This window comes from Triplophysa dalaica, chromosome 9 (assembly GCF_015846415.1).
Source record: "Triplophysa dalaica isolate WHDGS20190420 chromosome 9, ASM1584641v1, whole genome shotgun sequence".
NCBI lineage: Eukaryota > Metazoa > Chordata > Actinopteri > Cypriniformes > Nemacheilidae > Triplophysa > Triplophysa dalaica.
The window spans coordinates 18,771,601-18,794,248 of record NC_079550.1 but is presented as its reverse complement, the minus strand read 5'-3'; the positions used below and the strand labels follow the sequence as shown (position 1 = coordinate 18,794,248).

The following is a 22,648-nucleotide window of genomic DNA, read 5'->3' as shown; positions in this document are numbered from 1 at the left end:
TAGATGTTCCCAAGCAACCCAGAACTTTAATAGTCATAATAAAGTCTAACAGGTCTAAAGACTGAAAGCATTCAGGCAGCAGTCGGATTCAAACAATATGCTTTTGTTCCTATAATTTACACATTCATAAATACTGTATCTACATACTGTACCTACATCAACAATGTTTTGCCAATAGCAGTAAGAAAAGAAAGAGACTGTACTGTAGTTTATTTTAACTGTGAGCAGCGTGCAGCTGAAGAAGTTTTACCAGAGGAAATGATTTATGATTTATCAGCTATAATATATCGGACTAAATTTGATTATTGGCCGATACCGATAAGCTTAAAAAATGACCATGTATAGGCCAATACGGCCGATAATTTTTCGTGCATCCCGACTTTTAAAAGAAAGCTGAACAGTAACCAGGTCCACATTCTTTCGAGAAATAGTTTCTTCATGAGCAATGATGCTTTCAAAGTAAACAATGGCACAATAACACAATAAGGACGCCACAATAGATGAGATATCAATGTTCTAGACGAAAAAAGACCTCCTCCCTACCCGATCTGTTCACTGCCTTTTGAGTCGAGTACATAACAGAACTGAGAAGTTGGCACACACATGCTACACACACGCAACATTTGAGCTGTTTTGTATATGTCACATGATAATGAGTCTTTGTGCGCACACAAAGCCCCCACACACTCACACAAACAAACTCAATCAACATGTGTATTCTCACGCCAGTGGAAAAGTACACAGTCAAAACACCTGTCTTTCCTTTCATTTGGATCATCATCATCTGGCCAGCATGGTAAAATACTGTTTTGCTGTAGGGGAAATTCTATCAAATTAAGCCTGAATATCCCTGTTGTCTATGGAAGTGCCAAAGCTGGTTTTAATCAGAGTGCAACAACTACAACAGCCCATTGCATTGAAGAAGACCATTGTTCACTCCCCAATTGAATTAGTGGTTTGATTTGTCATTTTCAAAGTACACTGTATCTACAGGTGTTTGGGCTTTGTGAGCATCAACATAGGAAAATGCAAAGTAATGATAAAACACTTCTTCCTGTTTGTCACTAAACTGCTTTAAGGAGACAATAGAGAATCAGATTTTCCATGTGAGAGGTGCACAGGTACTGACGATTTTCTGAATGACTCTATTCGCATGAATTGCGTAAAAATAACATGCGCTGTGCAATATCGTGTTATACGCATGCCAAAGTTCAATTTTGCGTGCATATGATACGCAATTCATACTAAACAGCAATTTGTCTCATTAACCTGTGCCCAAACCCTAAACCTAATGTTAGCGTCCGTGCATATTCTAACCTCTACCTTAACCCAAACCCTAAACCTAACAGTATTATTCTAATTATTTCAGTGTTTCCTCTTCATGTACGTTTAAAAATGGCTGCTCTCCACCCAGGTACAAGCAAAATTGGCGTATCATATACACGCAAAATCGAACTTTGGCGTAGGTATTAGACTATAATGCAACAGGGTGTTATTTATACGCAAAAAAATGGCTGATGAGACCAGGTTGCACTGTAAGAGATACATACAGACATTCTGTAAGTTTTACTGTATAGACGGTTTCATCTTAAAAACATAAACAAACGTTACTGCGCATGCGTACTATTGTGACCCCCAACTTAACTTTCCGGTACACATTCACAAACAATAGAGTGTCTGTAGATTATTTCTGATAACAATCAAAAGAAACAAAGAAGAACCGTTACTTGGCTAAACTTGTCTCTCAAATATTTTGAATTTAGACTCTGATACCAAGCTCAACCGCAACAGTAGATGTTGATGTACCATACGGTTTGTTTATATGCAACCTAATGCAGCTAGGACCCATTTAACGAATTGTTTATTTAATCAAATTTACCTACAACAAAATTCAACGAATCGCTTATTTAATTAAAAAATGCACTGTAAAATAATAATACGAATTAATATTAACATTAATTAAATTAAATTAAATTAAATAAAAATCTTTAATAAAAAAATGTTTTTTGTCATGTTATCATTTATTTATTTTTTACGTTGTTATTTAAGATTAATTTCAATTATTTTAGTTTCATTTTTTAAATATAATTTTAGTGCCTTAAACTTATTTCAGTTTTCTTCTGATTCAAAATTAAATTCTCTTTTAGTTTTATTTTTTTTAGTAATATTGTTTGGCCCATATTTGATTTGATCTCAATAAACAGAAACATATTTAGTTTAAGGCATCATTTGATTCGATTTGAATAAACAGAAGCGTTTTCTAAGTTCTAGTAAACTAAAATAACACAGAACTCCCTTTAATCTATAGTTCACCCAAAAATAAACATAATCATCATTATTTACCCACCAAAACTTGTATGACTCTTTCTTTAGACTCTATCTGAAGATATTTTGAGAAATGTCTCAGTGGTTTTGCGTCCATGAAATTGGAAATCACTGGGAGCCAATGTTGTTTGGATATTCTTCAAAGTATATTCTTTTGTGTTCTGCTGAAGAAAGTCATAAAGGTTTGGAATGAATTAAGTTTGAGTATATGAAGTGAATTATATTTTGGGTAAACCCCAACTTTAAGAATATTTAAAAAGCGTCCCATCATGGGCCTGATGAAGTTGGTTTAGAAAAATCTGTAATACAACCAGAAGATGGATGGCTCAAAGAAGATCAAATCTAAAGAGTTTTAATTGAATTATTTCTATGTGTGCCATAGTTTTGTTGACTTGACTATTTTCCCAACAGCACTAATAAAGAAGGAGTGCGTGTGTCCAGACGTTTGACTAGTAATTCTGGTTTGAGCAAAGTAATAAACTCCTGTAAGGTTACTGTAGCCGCCGCAGCTGTGGCCGCATATAGATTATGTCACCACAGTAAAAGGCCGACAGAACGCTTCACTCAGCGATTTCGTTTTCGAACGTAGAAAGGTGAAAAATGACTTTTGTCTGCAGAGGACATATTCATCTATTTTTTATGTGTATATAAAAGATGAATTGCCATTCATCAAAATCTCAGCGTATTTATCAGGGAGAGAAACGCTGGAGAATCTAATGAATATACGAGCTTCTGGAATGAAATAAACGGTTCTGCCTACGCTGCATTGTATGTTGCTTTGCTATTCTTTCTTCGCATCAGATTGGGTTTGATTTTCCAATGTAGGGGGGTTAGTTTCACGTCTAACTCTGTTACGCCGGTCACAACTCACATCCGTCCCGTAACTCTCGTTCTGTACCTGCCAGAAACGGGTTGCTCGGGAAACAACCTTTTGCTGTTTGCCAGCAGTTCATAAGCGCTTCAACCGCAACGCAAACTGGCAATGTTTTATAATGGAATTTGCATGCTGAACTTTTTCTATCGAAATTGCTTTTCACACGGCAGATTTTAAAATTGCATGAATAATAAGGGAACATGAAGTAAGGTAATAAGAATTTTGATTGAATTTGGCTGGCGGTCTATCTCACGACAGCTGCTGTATGTTTTGCTTCCTGGTTTTTTCTCAATTACTGCTGGAAAATGACATACAATGCAGCGCATTAGCAATCAGACCATTGAGGAGTTGGTCTATACAGTGAGCAAACACAATTTATTCCATAATTACTGATGACAAAAGTCTTCAAATACGGTTATTCTGAAACATTACCTACTATCATTTTCGTGCAAATTGGGACCGTGTGAGTGTATAATGCAGAATCTATGAATAGCTGTGACTTTTATCAATTTAGGATGCTATCGTTTTTCACATACACTTAGTGCGCATTAAGCTGTGTATTTCATAATAATTTAAAGAACAAAATTGGTAAATTTTCCAAAGAAAAAGTAAGTGGTTGCTATGGGATGCTGCTGTGGTTGCTATGGGTGGTTGGCTGCTTAATGGCAGAAATGAAAAGAGCTCATTACCAGGTCTTTGTACTGCGTTTGCTCTTTTGATACATGTTGACGTCACATTTTGTTTCCTTTCTTACTACATAGGAGAAAAATCTTCTCAGGCTCTGTTTAGTTATTTCATAATTTAAGTTCATGTAATTGTATTAACCAATTTTATTGTATTAATACGTATCTTACCACAAAGAAAATGAATGGCTAACCTATACCTAACCAAACAATTTGAGCTATCAAAAAGTTATCTGCATATCGCATTCTAAATTTGCGCTTTTTTGTGTTCGTTTTGGATTCATTTTGTTAAAAAATATATAGTTTTTTTTTCTCACACACCTACAGTTGCGTATTAAGCTGTGTATTTCAGAATGATTTAAAGAACAAAATTTGTACATTTTCCAAAGAAAATGTAAGTGGTTGCTATGAGATGCTGCTGTGTGGTTGCTAGGGTGGATTGGCTGCTTAATAGCAGAAATGAAAGGAGCTCATTACCAGGTCTTGAACTGCGTTTACTTTTTTGATACATGTTGACGTCACATTTTGTTTTCCTATTTTACTACATAGGAGAAAAAGGTTCTCTGGCTCTATGTTTTCTTATTTCATAATTTAAGTTTATGTAATTGTGTTAACTCATTTTATTGGATTCATACGTATCTTACAAAGGAAATGTGCTTTTTGGAGCTTCAACAGGGTAAATGCAGACATGAAGATTTTCTATAAAAAACAATCTTCATTTGTGTTTCACTGGAGAAAAAGATGAGTCAATTATTGGAAAATTTCTTTTTTTGGTAATCAGGGTACTTTATGGAAAGAAAACCTTTAATATGCAATGACTCTACCTCTTTATGTCTATTCACCGCTTTTTAGATTTGCAGAAGTTGTCTTTGCACAATCAGGTAATTACCAGAAAAACAATAACCCAAGCACACGCTCCATCCAAATTGGTGTAATCACAATGTCGTCTGGAGAGGTGTTTTTCCTTTCCACTCTTTCCATCATGAGCGTTCTGAGTCTTGCGTGCACTCATTTGTGATGCTGTTTGCTAATTAAGATATTTATGTGAAAAGTCTTGTCTGTGTGTTATCAATTATGGTAAGGACGACAGCAATTTAATACTTCTGTCACCGTGATGTATCCTCTGTGAGTTTACAAATAAACTAACTGGAGTGAAAAAGTTGTCAGGGAGCCTAAGAGACCTTGTGAATGTTGTTCAAATTTTGTTTGTAAACAATTTTCCATTTCGGTGTTGACAAATTTCCTTATCAAAGTTTTTGTTTATTTCTTGTTTTTTTGTCTTTTATTATATGGCCATTTTCGTTTGAAATAACAAATAGGATTTAGTAATATCTACACTCAAAAAAATTATTTGTTGGATTTACATTAAATTAATGATGTTGAGTAGCTTCAACAATTTATGTTTCAACAATTTATGAACAAAAGAAATTCACGTAAAGCTGAAAATACCTTTCTAAGTAAATCCAAACCACTCCGATGCTACTTATAATTCACCAATAACTTCAAATTATTGGTACAATCGGAATGGTTTAGGTTTACTTTTTTTTCCAATCGGAATGGTTTAATGGTTTACTTTTTTTTCGTACAACCAAATTAATAGAAACTACTCAACATAATCGTCTGCAACCCACTTGACACCATTTCACAAAATAACAGTTCATTTTGATGAGTGTAGCTATGGAGGAAGGTGCCATTCTCATTCTCATTTTAGAGTTTTCATTGGCCGAATATCTGTAGTGGAAGTCGAGTCATCAATATTTTTTGTTTACTTTCCCAAAAGCAAATTTGTCAACATCTTAGTGAATGCTAGCAAACAGATGACATCAAATTAAACAGACATGGACTGAAAGCCACAAAGACAACAATTCATGCAAAGAATGTATGTGGAAATATCAAAGGTGCTTCATCTACACATTTTCTAGACCATCATACACATACGCACACACACGCACGCACACACACACAATATGTGTGCCCTATACATCATTTTGTTTGTCTCATGTCTGTTCTTTAAGCTTGTTATTTTTTATTTCATAATGATGGATCTGTCCTGTCCTGTAAAGAAAACTGACAAATACACTATTTGGGTCGTGTTGCTCTGTAATTGGCACTTTTTTTCCGTCATCTGTAGGGACAGGCTCTCAAGGATAAGTGCTGCTCCATAAACGGCCTTGTTATATCTTAGTTCTCTTCATTATTCGAAGAAGTGCTGGACAGACAGGGCTAGTCTTGATCTATTCTGCTACAGTTTATAAACGGCTGTTGGTATAAAGAACTTTTTAGGGTAGTCTTCATTAAGGTTGGTGGAACAACATGCATGATTTCAATCTATCTTAATATCCTAAAAGGTCAAAGGTATCACACAGTGTTCATTATGGACGTGGCTAAATCTTCTAACCTAAAATTTCCCCATTGAAAAATAGGAAAAATTGTCTGTTTGACAAGAGTCTTGCTAATACTTTCCAACGGTTTGGTTTCATTAAACAATTTAAAACATACAACTGAAAAAAAAAATATGAAAAAATTTATAAAAATCAAGCCATACACAGCTCTTGAAAAATAGGAGACCACTCCGACTCCTGCTAATAACTTTTTTCTCAAAATCTAAATATAATGTAATTCATATGCATTTATTTGCAGAACTGGCAAACAGGTAAAAATAATATTAAAAAAATATTTTTCGGATATTTACTCTCATATAAAATATTATAATTATTTTTAAATATGCAAGTTCGTATTTATTTTAAATTATTTGATCTTTTTTAAAATGAAGTATTATTAAGCTGTTTGGAATATTTCTTCCTATAAATTAATAATTGACAAATGTTACATTAAGAGAAATTAATATTTGATGGAAAAATCCTATTTTCATTCACAGTTTTTATGTGAACTGGCGTTCTCTCGGTGTTTCACATTGCTGTTGGTTGACTTTGTCACTTTTTTCTGTATTTCATCAGACAGTTGACTGGAATGGATGTAATATATGTGCAACTGCATATTAAAGGCAAATTCTTAGTGGTCTGTTATTTTTTTAAGATAGACCTTGATATCACAATCTTGAATGTGGCTTGGATCAATGGCCTTAATGCAAATGTTACTTCTGCGTTTCACAGGAATAGCCCACGCCAGTTTCCGAATGGGGAAAAGTAAAGCAAAGAGAAATAGGAAACTGAGAAACTGGTAAAATATTGAAATTATTCTTTAATAAGTTTACATCTCGTTATAACATTAAAACATGGTAGAACTACGTTTGAATACTTTTTGAAGAAAATAATTTGTACAGAAATAGAATTTTACTTTTGAACATGAAATTAGTTACTAGTAATTAATTACTTTTTCTGAGTAATTTATCCAACACTGTTCACTATAAAGGGAATAGTAAAGGAGTGACCGAGGGAGTAGTTTCAGACACACCATAGAAACCAATTTTAACACATTAGCAACACACACAAAAAAATCTATTTGACAAAATCATACGTGTCAGATAAAAAAAACAAAAGAGGAGTAATAAGTATGTGGAGACCATTATGTAGTCAGGGGAGTAGGAGAAATGTGACAGGAGCGAGGTGGTCAAACAAACCCACCAGGCCAGTTACCATTATATGAGCACTATTGCTCCTTTGTTGATTTATGGAAAGCTTGTATTGTTTATTGTAGCCGAATGTAGGTGTTTAAAAGAACAAAGCAATGGTTCCCTTTATACAAAGTCTGTCTATTTATACCAGCAGGGTTAAGTTGACTGTGCTCAACCTCGTGGTTCTCACTAGAATTGTGAAAGAGGAACAGCTGAAGATTCATCCATTTGTCTTGAGAGGCATTTCAGTTTGTGGGAAGGCTTCCAGACCTACACATATTCTACACAGTTCTTTTAAGCAGTGAAGAGAAAGTTTTGGTTTTCTAATTGCTGTGTATATGAACACAAAAGAAAACTAGTTGTAGGCTTAGGAGGACCGTGCTGTCATGACAACCTCAGGAACATTGTGATCTAATTTTGTTACCACATTAATGTTGTGGTTGTTGGGATTCCTTCCTTTGGTTTTCAAAGAAATTAAACGTTCGTCACGTTTGTTTGTAATCTCACCGTTGAGAAAAGAGGAACCTAACGTGAAAGGGCAAACAGGATCTCTTTAATACTGTATGTCAAATGTTTCTCCAAAACAGAAGTTTGAGTGAATGGAGCTCAAGACTTCCGTGTCATTTTTCAGATTTTTGATTTCTAGTAATCGTACCTTTGTGTACTTTTGAGATATAATGAGACACCAAATGAATAAGTTCTCAATTGTGCAATGAATGTCAGATTTCCACATATGGACTTAAATATTTTATAACTGTGTTGCATAATTTTATGATTTTGACATTTCTAGTATGCAATTTCAACATCATTTTTAGACCTCTATACTTGCATCATATGTCAGCAATTGTTTCATTTGAATCTAAAATATTCAAAAAGAAATCAAACTCCGTATTGAACTGTGCTTGTTCTTACAAGAGCACTGCCATGATGCTACACATTAAAAACTGAGTGCAAAAAATCGACACAAAACAATTAAGTACATCCCACTAGTTTTTCTTTTCATTTGTAGTTTGCTGATGGTTGCTAGGGAACTGCTGGGCGGTTGCTAGGGTTTTCTTTAATAAGAAAAACTCTTCAAGTCACTAATGACCCAATGGAAACATAGATTAAAACTTGATTAAATCTCTATAAAACCCAAACCTGTACATTTTCCTTTTAGCACATCATTAAAACACATCTCAAGCTAATATAATAATTTCATTTCACATTTACATTATGAATTTTCCTCAAACACAGTTGCTTCATAGACAAATATAGACGTCATTATGATTTCAGGGCCTTTGGAAAACACAAAGATCTACAGTGCTGATACACACACGCAATGTGACAGAGACCGAGGGAGGCATTAACACAGTTTCAACTGTAGACAAAGGCTGATGAGACTGGCATGAACAAGGATTGGCAGATATGAGCAGAGTCAAGAGACTATGCACCAGTGAGAACGTGCGAGAAAGAGAGAGAGAGAGAGAGAGAGAGGAAGTGCCGAATGATGACAGAGGAAGTAAAAAAAGGGCGTGGTCAACCGTCTACACATCTTCCATTTTCTCTCCGTTTACGAGGCACCGGTGGATGCAATCCTCTGTTCAACTCTAATTGGATGTGATATACAAGTTCAATATGAACACTAAGGTGAGTGAAATTAAACAATATATATTTATATGATGTTTTTTAAGCCTGTTTAAGATCGCAATACAAGCGTAGAAAAGTTGAAAGGCCATAAAATGGAGAGAACAATATGCATAGCTAAAGGCACATGTGCTTCAAAGCATGTGAGGTCATAGTGGACCAGACTTCACATTTATCTGATCCATCGATCATCTCACTCCCAGAGGAGAATCTGTCCGTAGAAACAGGTAAACACACTCACTCACCTGCTAAAAAGAATTAAGCACGCAACCCAAAGTTCAATAAAAGCTCGGCCTCCCATAGATCAAAGCTGCTACTTCTAATGGGAAAGGTCTTGGAGGCTGCTAAAGAAAATAGAAGAATAAAAAATAAATAAATAATAGATAAATAAATAAATGTGCTTTTGCAATAACTCGTTTTTGCAATGCAAATGTCAGGAAAGGTAGCTGTATACATTTGAACATGTTTCTCAGTAAAAAGAAGAAATTATATAATGCATTATAAAAAAGACGCCTGTTTTTGGTGTCATTTAAAAGAGTTTTAATTCATTTTGACATTATCAGAAGAATAAAGATGTGTGCTTAATCGTAATAAAAATAATCCAAAGTTAGCAAAAGGTTATAAGGTAAGTTATACTGACATTTAGACTACTGTAATATTTAGGAGCACACCATGTCTATTATGTTAGGCAAATATTAGTTTGAAAGCTGCTGCCAACATGAAGAAATTAATGGGCTGAAACATTGAAAAATGCTTCTCTGCTTTCAGTACGTTTCAATTTTTTCACGACTCCGAGTCATTGACAAATTAAAGGTCTCCCGTTGTTGTTCAAGAGAGGAATGATTGGCTAGATCTGACCTTTAAACTCTAGACGTTGTATGTAAATTAGATGTGATAACACACGGCAGTTCACGCATTACAGAACGTACAGTAGTGTGAGATAAATTGAGCATGTGAAATTTACAGATTCAATGTGCCCTGAAATGCTTGATCTTGTTGGAGATACAGGAGGACAGGGGATAATTGTAACGCATTTTGCATTCCCCTTTTATTCCCAAAACGTTTAGCCTAGAGATTTGAACGGTCGATTAAATTGATAACCTAATCGAGTCAGATGCATTTAAATTAAACGTTACATTTACACAAAAAACAATGTCTGTAACAGGCACTGTTATGCATGTATAGGTGCATTCAATAAAAAACTGAATTCCTGTTACAAGGGGTCCGCATTCAATTGTGAGTGTACAGATATTCCTGCGGTGGAAATCAGTCTGTAGGAAGTAAATCTGACCTTTATACTCACAGGTCCCACAGAACTACCAGCCGCAGTTCTCTATTTCTGACCTACAGCACCCGTGTCAGAAATCTCACAATTTTTTGTGTCAAAAAAGCAACACGTTGAGCCGCAGCAGCAGTTCTCGATAGATGATGTTTTGCCTGTGCGGTTTGCCCTGTGACTCGGGCATGCTTTGTATTAAAAGCTATGAGCTTTGACCAAGGCTGCAGCAATCTGTTCTCCATACCTATAGCATTCTGGGATTTTGGTCGTTTGATTACACCAATCTGGAAAATGGTGACTAATGTGATGATGATGTGTCAAAATCTAGTATTTGTGTTAGGTGCCGACTCTGTTGCTAGGTAACCAACAACCCGTCCGCCCCCCACAGGCATTGACAGTCTTCTATTGTTTGGCTTTTATGGATCAAAAGGCACAAATTTCAACCGTGTCTCAAATTGATTGGTTAATGATAACCTTGAGAAATGTCTAGACCTTTTATCTCAAACGCCGTCATTACACCAGCTGAATGTTCACGGGCTGATCGTGATAACACCATAAAACATGCACAGAAGTCCTTAAAGTTGCACTAATATTCCCAACTTCAAGGTGACGGGAAGTGTAGACCTAGAAATAATGTTTTGTCATTTAGAATTTGATGTTACAATACAAAGTATTGAGTATTCAATGCTATTTTCTTGATTTATGAAATGCAAATTTCTGTCGACCCCCATGCACGAAAAGTTTGATTTCCGTACTTACAATAAAGAACACAAGATGCTATCTGGAAGAAAAAAATCTTGCTGTGGGAAAACCTCAGGTTTTGAAGAAGTTCATGGTTATTGTGGTCATTTCTGAACTGAAAAAGCAGATCTCAAATTTGAAACTGCCGATATTGACATGAAATGTGTGGAATAATAGCAAGTAAGAATAGAAAAGAACAGATTAAAATGCGAAGCGGGAGATGTGTGTGAGAAAATTTAGGTAATTCGGTGCAATCAAATGTTTTGATAAAAACAGTTTAAAATTTTTGCTCTTGTTTTGGGCCTTAAGACAACCTTACAGTCTTTTCTTCTGTTCAGATTCTGTTACGAGAGGTGACGATTTTACTGTTTCTTTACCTCAGAGGTGAGTAATTGCTATTCTGATTCTCTATCTCCCACACACACACACACGCCATTTTTTTTATTCTATACTTACTGTATATACTCAGTCTAATCGGATAAATCCTACTTTTTATTAAATGCCACATTACCCAACGCCACGAATGACCAGCGGGTCTAATATGTAGAATTGTTCCAGATGAATACTTGCAATAAAAGATTGATTATAGCCGCTCTGCAATAATCGCAGCATTTGCCGAGAGAATTGCTTAATCCCATGTGGCCATTCGTCTTGTGAAGAGATTCATTGGAAAGCCGCGTGTAGCCAGAAAACGCGACCAAAATGATGCGACCCATCTCCGCTAGACCACAATTAGTCCTTGTTCTCTGGCAGGGTGTATGCGAGTCCTGCCTTCATTACAAACCACTGCACTCTACATCACCACACTGTTATTATGCCTCAGTCAGAATACATTTGCATTCATTTGCTGGCCACTGTGAATTCTTGTGTTGAGCGGGAACAATGTGTAGAACGTGTTCTTCAAGCCCTTATAAGTCATAATGGTATCGTTAAACATTTTCAAGGACTTTTTTAAGATCAGACCAATGGTGGCTTTTTAGGTGGAATTGACCTACTCTATATCATTCCCACACATACATATGTGTCGTCTTTTTATTGTACATTTTGTAACATAAGCTTGGTTTTAGTATGACCGTTTTAAACTGTATGTTACTGTATATTTATATGATAAGAAAACAGAAATGTAAAAAGAATGAATAAAAAATAAAACTGCAGCCATCCGCCAATGGTCAGACAAACAAATAGCACTGTCCCCAACGTATTTTATTGGTTGCATTGGTATTATAAGTATAAACAATAATAAACATGCTTTTATTATTAAATACATACATTAAGTCATTTAGCTGACACTTTTACCCAAAGCGACTTACAAGTTGGGTAAACAATGTAAGCAATTGGGTCAATATTAGGACAACAAAAAGCATAAGTGCAATAAAACATGTCTCTCAAAGTCCACTACAGTGTATAGTGTACAGAGCTAAGGTTTTTGTGTTTTCTTTACCAAAAACATAATTTTTGACCTTTAGATTCAATATTTTTGTTTCCGTCTATGAAGGTTGTGCTACTGAAACACCTGCACCTGTTTCCACATCCCCTGGACTCACAGAAAATGGTTGGCGATTATTTTAAATACTTTTTATTTTGGCATGACAGCTTCCCTTTTAAATCCATTAAAAACATATGTGTTCCCTTCCCTTAGTTTACACAACTGCCACAGATATGATAAAAGACCCAGTCACCATTGAGCAACAGTATTACACCGCACCTGCGACGGATCAAAATATCTCCACCACCTCCACCTTGACCCCTACAGTGACCACAGATGAGACGTCTACAGTGACCAGAAATGAGACGTCTACAGTCAGTACAAGAACACAAAGTAAGCTTTGATTTATTCCCTGCTCCTCCATGCACTAGCTCTACAGTAAAGGTCATGTTAAGGTTCACACTGACAGCACCAAAAAAAATCTAAAATGTGAGTGGGATGTTCTTTGAGTTTCCGAGTTGGAGTTGTGTCAGTGAGAAAACATAGACGCAATATTGTGTTGTCTGTAGTTGACTTTTATTCTGAAAGCTAATTAGAGTGATTGGGTTTGTCCTTGACAACCCACCTCTCAGTGTGTTTGTATTAGCTACATAAATGGTATGTGAAATAACGTTTTAAAATCATACTGTAAAGAACATACTGTGAATATATAACCTTGATTTCTTCAATGTTAAGGAAGCCAACTTCTGTGCAAAATGAGGAAATGAACATGAATGAATATTTGAGTACATTAAAATCTGTTATCATTTACAGCAAAAGCCGACTTCATTGTTGCTTATATGTAAAGCCGTGAAAATAAATACGAGACCATTTCAAACATGCTTTTAATGAGCATTTCTAGATGTATTGTGGTCATTCCAGTTCAGAGTCTGTTGAATTTCAACATAAACAAACCTAAGGAGTGAGATAAAATCATTCAACAGCAATGTGAAAGACTGACCGCATAACAAGACCATGGGCTTAAATCCCGGGAGAGACAGAGGGGACACGTCCCCCTCAATACGAGGGTTGCCCCCCCCCAAAATCAATTATACTCCCATTCTCTAAATATATGTCATAAATATATTTATGTTTACCTAAACTAATTGTGTAATTAGAAGAAAATACAACAGATTACTGATGAATTTTTCCATGAATCTGCTATGTTAGCGATTAAAACGTTACTTAGCTAGTAAACGTTAGCTTGTTACATATGATGTCACACACTGCAACTAACAAGCCGAAGCCGTTTCTCATGCATTGTTTTATTTTTGGCGACCTGGCATGATGTGAACATTAACCGCCACAATTAGCCACCGTTCCTGCCATACAGGTCCCGTGTCACACACAGCCGCGCACATACCGGTTCCAATTTTGTGATGTTGGCACTATATCTAGCGTCCACAAAAGTTGCACAGCTTAAATTCAGATGGAGAAGGTCGTTTTCTCAGCATCTACTGTGTGCAGTATGTGCACGGCGGATAAGCTAAACATTCAGTTTACTGAATCTCGGGCGATTCATCAACGAGTACAACACAAAATTTAAACGTCTTTGTTGCAGTTTAAATCAGGATAACAAGTGTTTAAAAAGTGACTCAGTGTTAACATGTAGTATCATGGGAAGTGTGTTTTTATATTTGTTTCCTGTCTTCACAACAGAGACAAAAAATATATAAATGGGGAAAAAAAATTGTTCACTTGTATTAGAGTATGTGACAGTTCAGTTCAGTTATAATATGACTACAAGTCTGCATGCTAAACCAAAAAACGTAATGCAAATTATCGCTTTGTGTCATAGTTTGTACAATTTTGACTGTTAGTTGTGTCAAAAAATTGCTCTTGAGAAATGTTATGTGTATTGTGGCCCCCACAGTTAAATGAGATTTAAGCCCATGAACAAGACACATACAAACTGTGATAAAAACTTTTCCTAAATACATGTATAAATGTAACTGTCGTGTTGCTTTAATGTGAATATGATTGAGGTCTGAAAAAATACAGAGCATCTTTCTGTTATTTTGACATGTTTCTGCAGTTTTCATTTTTTTATGTAAACAAATGTAAAAAGCATTATTTATTTGAAAATTGGCAGAAATATTAGTAGTAGCAGTAGCATGATCCAAAAATTTCCCTTTACCTAAACACATACCTATAAATAATACTTTTTTTCTTTATAATTTCACCGCTTTATAAGAGATACCGCCAAATGTAATGCTGACTTCCCGAATACAAGCTTCACAGAAGGATTTTGACATAAGAGAACCTTCCACTCGAACAAGCGAGGATGTTGGGAATGGGATTGGGAGGAGGGTGACAGAGCAGAGGATTGAATGAATAGCTGAGAGGCTTCCACTTCACTAGTGCAATTCATATCAAGGGCACACATAACTTGGAAACTAATTAGCAGGTAATTAGAAAATGCTCGACGGTCTTTCCATGCTCAGAGGCCAAAAGATAATGCAGCGTTTCTGTGGGATTGAGCAGCACTGTCGTGGCGAGCCGATACGCTTTATGAAGAATCAACCAAGCATATATCCTGAGAGAGGCGCACCATTGAAATATGCCAAAATTGAATTTGAAAGACAGGCCCGGACAGAAAACGAGTGCTGCTGGAATTTAATTAGTTGCAATTATGGACGAATCCATAGGGTTGCGATAAGGGCCACGCTCTCTGCTTTTCAAGCTCAGAGTCCAACGTCTCTACTGTCAACCTCCATTACGGACACTGAGAAAAGCTTCCTTTTATTCATTATTGAATTGGAGAAAAGAATGTCTATGTTAGATTAAGTCTTGTTTTTACATTCTCCTTGCAGCGAAGACCTACACATCCAGAACTTCCAACACCAAGTCTACTGTGTGGGGTAAAGACCGGTTGCTTATTCTCTTCTACTGTTCTGTTCACCTGCTTGTTGACTGAAACATCCTTCATTTTATTGATATTTAGCCATTCTGAGGTAATCTGCATTAGTCAAGATTATCCATGTTGATTTAAAATGTACACAATAGCCTTGTCGATTGGATGAAATATTGGCAGTGGCTGTATCTCAAATCCAAATATTCATAACAGCCACAAACTGTCATTCGACTGGCTCCGCCCTGATGAGATCATGGGAAATAAGTGTTGGAAATCATCTAAGATAGACGGGTCAAAAGACTGCTTTCTGATCGTCATCCCATTAGATCCATTAAAAACGGCAAAGCCCAGAGGGCTCATAATGCCCATGAATATGCTGACACACTCCCACACATATACTTCTGGCTTACTTTACATAATATGAAAAAGAGTCCATTACATTTTATAGGCGCACGCAATTGTTTGTAAGTCTTGTTTATTGTGTCAAAACCTCTCTAAACTGTGCCATTTTCTCTACAGACAAGAAATGGGATGAACCGTTTAATTATGGTAAGTATCTGTTGAATCATTTAGTGGTAAGTGGTGTTTGCTAATGCAAGCATTACTGTTATTATCGCTAAAACAGAGGGTCGGTGTTTGTTTTTTTTGACATGGCCACTGTAAAATAGCAATGCCATGAACACCTTCGCAACCTTAAAGCAACACTATGGCAACATTCTTGCATTGTAAAAAATCAGTTTCGCACATGCAAGAACCACTTTTTTTCCAGAAAACGACAGAAATCTGGTTAGAAATTATAATTTTGTGCTGATTAAATCCTCACCTATTCTGGATACGCTAATCTGGTGCATTGAGTATCATATTGTCACCTTGGAATACATAGGTGTAATTTGCAGGTGGGACAGGTGGGACATGTCCCCTTAACTTTTGGAAGGTTTAAAGAGATCCGTGCGGAAGGTGTGTATTGTTTAGGGGCCATTAACATCCAAACTCTAAGAAAACGCAGGATACGCCGCTCCATCTTTCGTTGGTCACCCAAGTTATATTTGCGGAAGACAGAGAGCCGCGACTTCAGAATCGCGGCCAGTATAAAAACCTGCACACGTGCCGCTTGCTTGTGCATCCAGTATCCAAGCACAAAAACGCGTAAACCAATCTACAAGTGACATTTTAATCATAGGAATAAACTTTTTTTTAAGTGTCATGCACCACAACAGCCAAGTGACCTTCCCTAAATGACAGTTTGGGAACCACATACTGTGAGAGCTGGAATCAAAAAGCGGAGTAAACAATGGACGGACCACCCACTTATTATGATAAATATTCCTAATGTTTTGTCATCTCTGCCCCCACCACTTTTCAACTGTTGGAATTATATGGTTCTATCAGACATTTTAGTGAAAAAATTATTATTCACATATTTTTATTCTATGACAATTTATTTACATTATGTTATGTACCAATCAGGATCAGGCTTCTTTGAATTTTTTTCTTTTTAAAAATTAAATTGTTTAAATGTCTTAAAGCTTCAATGTGTAATTTTTATGGAGGATATAAAGACCTTACATGATGTAGCCGTATGTCTTTGGTTGCAATTTGGAACCTCACCGCTAGATGCCGCTAACATTCAGAAAGTGGACCTATAACTACAATATTAGCCTTTAAAGGTAAAATTGTCAACAATTGAATTGATGGGTTCTTAATATCAACAATAAACATTAGCATTTTACTTCAGCCATACTAATCTCTAGAGAGAATGCCACTTTACCTTTCTCATAACAATAAACTGCAGGGTCCGCTTGCATAAAGCACCTTAAGTGTAATTTCCCCTTAAGTAATACTTAAGGTATATTTAAGAGCACACTTAAGTTATTCTCCTACTGTCTTTGGTAAAGGGAAATCACCTCTTAAGTGTAACACTTAACAGAAAAACTTAAAGTACTTTATGCTGGGCACAGGTTCCAACCTAAAATTAACATCCGAACGCGACAAAATGTTAAGCATTTTATGCTAAAAATGGTCAAGAAAAAGTTATCCATCCTAAAATAGGAAATAAGTGTCATAGAACGCATTAAATATATTTTTTTATACATGTTGCAATGCAACATAAATTATGAGTAAACTGTTTGTGTTTCATTGTAAAATGAATCTCTTAATTCCAAGCAGAAAGGGTTTTTTTCTGAATTAGAAAGTTCTACAGTTATCTGCATTAGAACAGTTTTACAAATTTGAGAGGTATTTGATATTGCACATTTAGAATACATCTAGGGTCATTGTCTATGAAAGAGACTTGTTCCCCATATCTTTCTTGCTATATAGAATGCAAACATTTTGAAGCTTAAAATCTCCAAACAGCTCAGAATGCTGAGGCTTATAATTCCAAGGTGACGATATTACATTCAACAGTTCGAAATTGAAAACCCAAAACATGACACAATCTCGACAGGCAAATCACAGTGAATTAACAGCCACAAATTTGTTTTGGACTAGATTGAACGAAAGGGTTTTGTCATACTGATGAGCTTGTTAACAAGCCATCAACAAATGTGGCGCTTTGATTTTGTTTTGACAGAACTAGTATCAGGTGTTAATTTTCCGCTATATATGAGACTGACAATGTCCACACTGATAGAATCCTATATGAAACAAAAATAGATGAGAACATACTGAAAAATAGAATTGCTATAATTATGTTAAATAATACATTTCAATACATTGGAACCAAGTGCATGTACTTTACCATATATGAAAAGCGACACTTCTTTCACTTGTTCAATATATTGTATTATAAAATAAATGTATTATTCTATATAGTTATTAAATGACTTAAAATACATATTAGAAAATATGTTTTCTTTCCATAAGAGGAGAGTCTGGAGAAATACAAAGTCTGTGGAAAGTCTTGTGTTTATAAGAAACACAGAAGTGCTGAGAATGGGAGCACTACGCTATCTCGAGTGCTGTAGTTAAAAGCTTATGACCTGGTGACAGATGCTGTTTCAATCACTTTCTCTTGTTCGGGCAGCTACAGGGCATCTGATGTTCAGGAAAAAGCCTCATTAGCTTTGACCTGTGGATGCCTTCATTCCAAATTCCCAAGCGTCTTAGACAAATTCTCCAAGAAAGTCATCAGTTACGGGTGTTTTGTGCAGGATGTTCTCTGCGGTCTGTGCTTGTGGGTCAGGTTTTGCCTATTGTGGAGACTAAATGTCCCTTGAAGAACAGTAAATCCTGAAATCACCCTTCAGTGCCAACAGTATCCATACCGAAAACGCTCAACAATATCTTGATGAAAACACAAAGGTGTTTGTGAGGTTCGAGTGATAGTCGTGGTATGACAGTATTTTTTCATTGAAGTACACTAATGAGAATCTCATAATAATCACCATAGAGGATGATGAGAATTACACTATTGAAATGAAAACTCAATATTACAAAGCTCTCAGGGAGTCATCAGTATCTCAACAGATTTTTAGGATTTTTATGAAATCAATTTTCTCCTGCTTGGAAATACAGTTCTGTGCTTCACACAAACATAGAATTCAACTGAATCAGACCTGTTAGACACCATTCTGTTCATTTGCTTTGCAGGATGATAACATGCTTTGTTTGTTTTCAGACTACGCCTCTCTCCGGAAAGTAGGTTTAGGCATTGCAGCGATTCTCTTTGTGATGGGCATCTTGGTTCTTGGATGTAAGTTTTTTTTAAAGATCTTCATTTTAAAGGGACAGATCACGGACAAATAAAGATGCTGTCATTATTTACTCACCCCCGGGTTTCAAATCTGTATAAATTTTATTTGTTCTAGTGAACAGAGAAAGATATGTGGAAGATTGCTTACAACCAAACAGTTCTTGCCCACCATTGACTACCATAAAAGGAAAAATGACAACGACGGTTGATTGTTTTTAAAAGAACTGTTTGCTTTCCCACATTCTTCTAAATGTATTCTTTTGTATTCAACAGAACAATGAAATGTATAAAGCTGTGGGGGCCACATAAAGGCACAGAATGTTTACACGCATTCTTCCAAATATCCTTCTCTGTGTTCATCAGAACAGAGACATTTACACAGATTTGGAACAAACTTGAGGGCGAGTAACGATAACAGAATTTTAATTTTTGGGTGAACTGTCCCTTTAACAGAGCAAACAAGACAAGTCTGACAACCACAACAACTTGGTTGTTGTCTGAATGCTTTTACTAATCCCTCACGTTTCAAAACCACAAACCACTCTTCCCTTATTGTTATTCTTCCTACATCCCAAAGGTGGTAAAGTGAAACGGATACCACAATGTCGCATTGGCAAAGGAAGGTAAGCGGGACTTTTATTTATTTTATACTATTCATTTTGCTTTTATTTATTTGTGTGTGTGACCCTCAGAAGTTTATAGTAAAATCATGAGCTGTCTTAAGAACAACTTGCTGGTAGTATTTCTACAGTATATTGTGTGAATGTTGAAAACTAATATGCAAATGATCTGTGTTAATTATAGATAAGGATAACCTTTCACATGAATGATATAAGCCATAATACAAATGCATGACCTGATCTTCCATTTTGGGTCTGACAAAGGAAGAGGATGAAATTGTCGTAATATTGTCAACATATTATCTTGATTTATTAAATACTTGATTTATTAATAAGATAATAAGTGTATTGCACTTACTGAATTACTTATTCTCTGTAAAGAAGTCATGTGACCATAATGTGCATTGCATACGTTTCACAAATTATTCCTTAAAAAAATATTCAATAAACAGCATACTCTAAACGGTAAGCAATACATTAAAATACCGTTCTGATTATTGTGCCATTGTTCACTGCTTAAATAGCAGTACTGTTGTTGGTTTTATAACCCTTGATCTTTTTTGTAAAATCCTGATGCCTTACAGTCATAACAGAATGTATTATATTAAGACATCATTAGGGTTTTAAATAGACTGTCCAATGTGCCCAACGTTCAATCTTACTTCATGTTATTAGAGCCATGTGTAATATGTGCTCATTATACACCTCTTCGTGCCATTTCAAAATGAAAATTTCAAAATAAAAATACAGAGCGTTTGCATGTGCAGAATGTCAGCTGGGTTGACTTGTGCAAGAGGTACAAAACAGTATGTAATTTCAGTAATATAAGTGAAGAATAATAACATGCTTCTCTATGAAAAGAGCTTTTTCAAATGGTCTCGGCTATTAAGGGTAAAAGGCATCATTTTCTTTCTCTGCAAAACAGTAACAATCGGTTTAACCGCTTGAGAAAGGAGTCGCTAAAACGGCTTGAGCTTTTATAGAGCTTTTGTGCAAACCTAAAGGGTTTAACTGTCGATTTATGATATATTTAATGCGACTACAAATTTGCATTACTGTATATAAATGTGAAGATCCAACTAAGCTGATAAATGCATAGTTCAGACAAAACAGAAAAGTATTGCATCATTTAGGCCTGCTCACCCTCATGTCGTTTCAAACCTTCTTCTGCAGAACACAAAAGTAAATATTTTGAAAGAATGTTGGTAACCAAAAAACACCGTCCCCCCTTGACTTCCATTGAATACAAAACTTTTTTAAAAATATCTTCTTTTGTGTTTCACATAAGAGACATAGACAGATTTTGAACGACATCAGGGACAATGATGATAGAACAAGGAATCGGTTGTCTTGCAGACAAAATTGACATTATGGAATAGAAAGTGTTACCATAGTAATGCATCATGTGTCGTATATCTTAGATACAATCTGTCATCACATGAATCTAAGTCACTCAGAATGCAGACATTTCTGGCACAGTTGTCAGTTGTTTTTTTTACAGGAAATCATGCACCAGCACGTAGGCAAGGTTGAATCATATATAGAAAAGTGAAACCACTCACTGAGTGACTTAAACATTTCTACTCATTTGCATAAAGTAAAACTTTTCTCATCTTGTTTGTATCACTGTTGTTATTGAGAGATATGTTCTTACTTAAGGCCAAAGTTTGTTTGTTGCTGCAATTATGCACCCTTTTTTGTTGTTTATGTTTGTATTTGCTTATGAAGTGACAGGACTAACCAGTTTCTCTATATTTTATTGTCTAGTTCCTACGAAGTGACCAGAAGTTAGCGCTCGATCACAGCTCATCATCAATAAAACCAAACAGATGAAAACAGAGCAGCCAGTTAGACCTGTTCTGACTGCAGTCAGGCCTACATACTTCAATTTCCCCCTTGTGACAAAACAAGGCCAAGATGGAGAGATCGTGTGCGTGAGTGTGTTCATTATTTCAAACCGATCTCTGGGTATATCAGACAAAGGAGCTGGGGAATATACGCCAGCGGTAACGCTTCAACACATCCCAGTGTAATCACACATCTCAGACATAAAATCCCTTCATCCCCCCAGCACCAAACGGCTCTGTTTAAACGTCAAACTTTGTTCAACACAGACCTGTACTTGCTTTTTATTATTAAAATTTTTGCATCTTCACATGTGTCATTCATTTGGATTTGGAGAAGAGTGGCTTATAAAGCTCACAAGCGCCCTCTTGGGGCCATTTTTCTGTATTATAAACCAGCAACGAGAAATAAAAGTTCAGTTTGTTCAGTCTGTTCAATTGTGCATTTATCTCAACGTATCATCTGGACCTTTGGGGTAAAATACGGGTTATCAGTGTATCTGATCTAAGATAAAAACACTGCTATATAGGGTTTCATAGTGCATTCTTTGCAGTACATGAGCTTCAAGGCCGTCGACAACAGAAAATGGGTATTTGCTGATGTCATAGGAAAAAAATATCAAGAATATGTCTGTGAGATTTTTCCATTAGCATTTCTAGGTGGACCAGAAGGAGTTTGTACAAAACATGAAGCCAAATAATTAGACATAAGTACACTTGGTTTATTGGTGACACATATTTATTTAAAAATAATGTCCATACAACAAATAGCAGATCTTACAAAATATTTACAGCAACAGGATTTCATTGATAAACTCCAATAGAAATCACACAAAGGTTCATTAGTTACATTTAAAATAATCCCAGGTGTACAAATACCAGTTTCTACTTTAAGTTCTTTTCTCAAACGTTATAAAACAGCTGGTCAAAGTTGAAGGTGGTGCTTTCTCCACATTATAACTTCTAATGCTACAAAAGTGTATATGTTCTTATATGAATATATGTGTATTAAAACATTATATAGTCGTACATACAACTTTTCATAATCACAATTTACATACATTATACC

General features: G+C 35.7%; 1 protein-coding gene across 1 annotated transcript; it reads left to right on the top strand.

Moving 5' to 3' along the window:
• The first annotated feature begins 8,946 nt into the window (after window positions 1-8,946).
• Window positions 8,947-21,890, top strand: LOC130428278 (FXYD domain-containing ion transport regulator 5-like). The gene is made up of 9 exons (XM_056756152.1): window positions 8,947-9,085; window positions 11,441-11,486; window positions 12,598-12,654; window positions 12,742-12,921; window positions 15,381-15,428; window positions 15,941-15,970; window positions 19,041-19,115; window positions 19,693-19,738; window positions 21,503-21,890. Exons 1-9 carry the CDS (start codon window positions 9,074-9,076, stop codon window positions 21,525-21,527), a joined length of 519 nt encoding a protein of 172 aa, XP_056612130.1. The 5' UTR covers window positions 8,947-9,073; the 3' UTR covers window positions 21,528-21,890.
• The last annotated feature ends 758 nt before the right edge of the window (window positions 21,891-22,648 follow it).

What these genes read in the sequence shown, in the direction of transcription:
- LOC130428278 (XM_056756152.1), top strand. An exon ending in CCCTGGACTCACAGAAAATG is followed by an intron (nt 12,655 to 12,741) that starts GTTGGCGATTAT and finishes CCCTTCCCTTAG; the next exon opens with TTTACACAACTGCCACAGAT. An exon ending in CACCAAGTCTACTGTGTGGG is followed by an intron (nt 15,429 to 15,940) that starts GTAAAGACCGGT and finishes TTTTCTCTACAG; the next exon opens with ACAAGAAATGGGATGAACCG.